Source organism: Spea bombifrons, chromosome 4 (genome assembly GCF_027358695.1).
Source record: "Spea bombifrons isolate aSpeBom1 chromosome 4, aSpeBom1.2.pri, whole genome shotgun sequence".
NCBI lineage: Eukaryota > Metazoa > Chordata > Amphibia > Anura > Pelobatidae > Spea > Spea bombifrons.
In genome coordinates this window covers 109,261,593-109,264,484 of record NC_071090.1, presented here as the reverse complement: position 1 = coordinate 109,264,484, position 2,892 = coordinate 109,261,593, and the positions used below count along the sequence as shown (strand labels likewise).

Here is a 2,892-nt window from a genome sequence, read left to right as displayed (position 1 = left end):
ATGTTCAACGAGACAGAAGTGGTGGAGATTCTGCTGTTGGGTTTTCAGAATCCACAGAATGTAAACTCTTTTTTATTTGTTCTGTTCCTTGTGATCTACATCTTGACGTTAGTTGGGAACCTGCTGATCATTATATTGGTGGCAAAGTTTCAGAGGCTGAAATCTCCCATGTATTTCTTCCTCACTCAGTTATCGGTGTGCGATATCCTTGTATCCACCATCATAGTCCCCAACATGCTCCATGTTATAATTAATGGAGGAAGCAGAATATCTTTAGCTGGCTGCATCACTCAGTTTTACCTTTTTTCTTTTTCAGAAGCCACAGAGTGTTTCCTTCTTACAATGATGTCCTACGACCGGTATTTGGCCATTTGTCACCCGCTGCGTTACACGTCCATCATGGGCTTTAGGCTTTACCTCCAACTCATTCTCATTTCTTGGCTTTTATCATGTATACTTTCATTTTCTGATGCCCCATTCCTTTCTGTTTTAGAGTTCTGTGGTCGTGTCATTGACCATTATTTCTGTGATCTTGCTCCCCTTATAGAGTTGTCTTGTACAAAGCATACTCTTGCTGAACTTGTAGATTTTATCATAGGCATACCAGGTGTAGGTATCCCTTTCTTCTTTATTATTTTTACTTATGTCTCAATTTTTATCACCATCCTTAGAATCTCCTCCAGCATCGGGAGACAGAAAGCCTTCTCCACCTGCAGCTCTCACCTGACTGTAGTGTGTGCCTACTATGGGACTCTAGTAATAGTTTACATTGCCCCCTCCAAAAGGCATTCTTTTAACGTTAATAAAGTATTATCTCTTCTATTTTCAATGCTATGCCCATTTTCTAACCCGATTATATACAGTCTTAGGAATGAGGATATCAAAATAAGTTTGAAAAAGTTTCTGTCAAAGAGCCCAAAAGGAATCTAAAATACATCTTCATAAATTATCTGTCCTTTTCTTTCCTCTTTCAAAGATACAGAAGAAGAAGACCTGAGTGGTTACTGGGATTCAAAGGTCATTTCTAGTTTAGATGAGATATTATGGGGAACTGAGACCGGAGCTTGTCAGGTAAATTCTAGATACACCATATTGTTCCCCCATATTCTTAGTTGATTGTGTTCACTAAACAAAATTGTTACACTTCATAATATAATTTGCAACAAATATACAGTATACTGGTAATAACGCAATGCTTACATTGGTAATAGTAAGAAATTACTTAACACGTAAGAGTGATTCATTTATCTGATGTACTTTGCCCATGAATTCTTTCACAATATGTACTGCAACACAGATTATGGGCACATGGTTACGGATTGCGCAAGACACCAAAAATGCCACGTTGGAGTCGGGTCCCCTGAAAAGGTTCCACTTTTCTGGTAAGGAGGGGGGATAGGATGAAGATTTCAGTGGTCCTTCCCATGGATGGAAGGACCAAGAAGATTTGGTCATCCTACACGCCTTCTGGCCAGGGGTGGAAGGAAGGGGTCACAAATGCCTTCATAGAGTGCAGCCCCTCAAGAAACAAAGAAAGGGACCTGGTGTCCATCGTGGTTTTCTGGCACTTGGCACTTTTTTTTGTTTTTACAGCGGAGCCACTGACCCTGAGGCTTCAATACCGTATTTGCTCGATTATAAGACGACCCCCCACAATCTTAATATTAATTTATATAAAAAAGAAAAATATAAGAATATAAGACGACCCTATAGGAAAAAAGTTTTACCAGTAAATGTTAATTCATGTTAACTATGTGAACAATTTTTTTTTAATAAAAGCTATGATTGAGAAAAATATTTTGTTTTTATTTCCTTTTTTTATTTTCAACCTGCCCCCCCAGTTATGTGCATCTGCCCCCTGGCTTGCCATTCTGCCCCAGAAATGCCTTATACCCCCTATATGCCACTGTGCCCCATGATATGCCTTATAACCCTCTAAATGCCACTGTGCCCCATGGTATGCCTTTAACCCTAGAAATGCCACTGTGCCCCTTGATATGCCTTTTGACCCCCTATGTGCCACTCTGCCTCCAGAATTGCCTAATACCCCTATATGCCACTCTGGCATTTAGGGGGTAAAAGGGCATATTATGGGGCAGAGTGGCATTGTGGTTTAGCCTTAAAAGTCGAGTTGTTAGTTTAGTTAAGATTTCTTTACTACTCAGAAAACACAGATTCACTAATATGGGACATCTTTAGCTCAGGTGTGGGCAAACCATGACATGTGAGTTCAATGAGAACCATCATGTCCTTGCCCAAATGGACTGAAGAGCTTTATTCCTTCAGAGCAGACTGTTACTGCTCAATTTATTTTTCATTTAAGAACATTGAAAATTTTAATAAAATAATAAAAAAAGATTTTTTATTTTGAGAAACCGCTTTGTGTTATCATAATATGGATTTTGCTCTGTGTTTGCTAAGATATTTATGGCTGTTTTGGGAAAGTTGCTTTTCTCATGGAAGGCAAGAATTTATCGGATGGAGAAAAACAAGGTTTTGCAGACATTAATTTTCAATTTCCATAACAGGGCTTGTGAATGTATGTATTGTCTCTGAAAATGTCAGTGAAAAGGTGTCAGGACTGGGATGGGAGCATAAGGCAGGTAGTGCAGTCCGACCCAGAGGCAGGCAAACCGTAATAAGTCAATAATCAGTCCAGAAGGTCAAAGCAGACTGCACTGGTTCACAACGGGTTAACAAGCCATGGTTGTGGGAGAGGAGACAAACAGCATAATCCAGGTTTTAAGCCAAAAATCAAGCCGAGAGTTCAAGTGAAGTCAGTAAACTGTAGCAAGGAACACAAGGTGAATCCCAAGGGCTTGGAGATAAGGGACACCTGAGCTGCATGAGTGCTGGTCTGGAGGCCTGACACTCTAATTAGTAAGTATACAT

General features: G+C 39.9%; 1 protein-coding gene across 1 annotated transcript; it reads left to right on the top strand.

The window, feature by feature from the left end:
- LOC128491643 (olfactory receptor 11L1-like) lies at positions 1 to 930 on the top strand. The gene has a single exon (XM_053463960.1). It carries the CDS (start codon positions 1 to 3, stop codon positions 928 to 930), a length of 930 nt encoding a protein of 309 aa, XP_053319935.1.
- The last annotated feature ends 1,962 nt before the right edge of the window (positions 931 to 2,892 follow it).

Coding starts and splice junctions, on each gene's coding strand:
- LOC128491643 (XM_053463960.1), top strand. CDS start 1: ATGTTCAACGAGACAGAAGTGGTGGAGATTCTGCTGTTGGGTTTTCAG.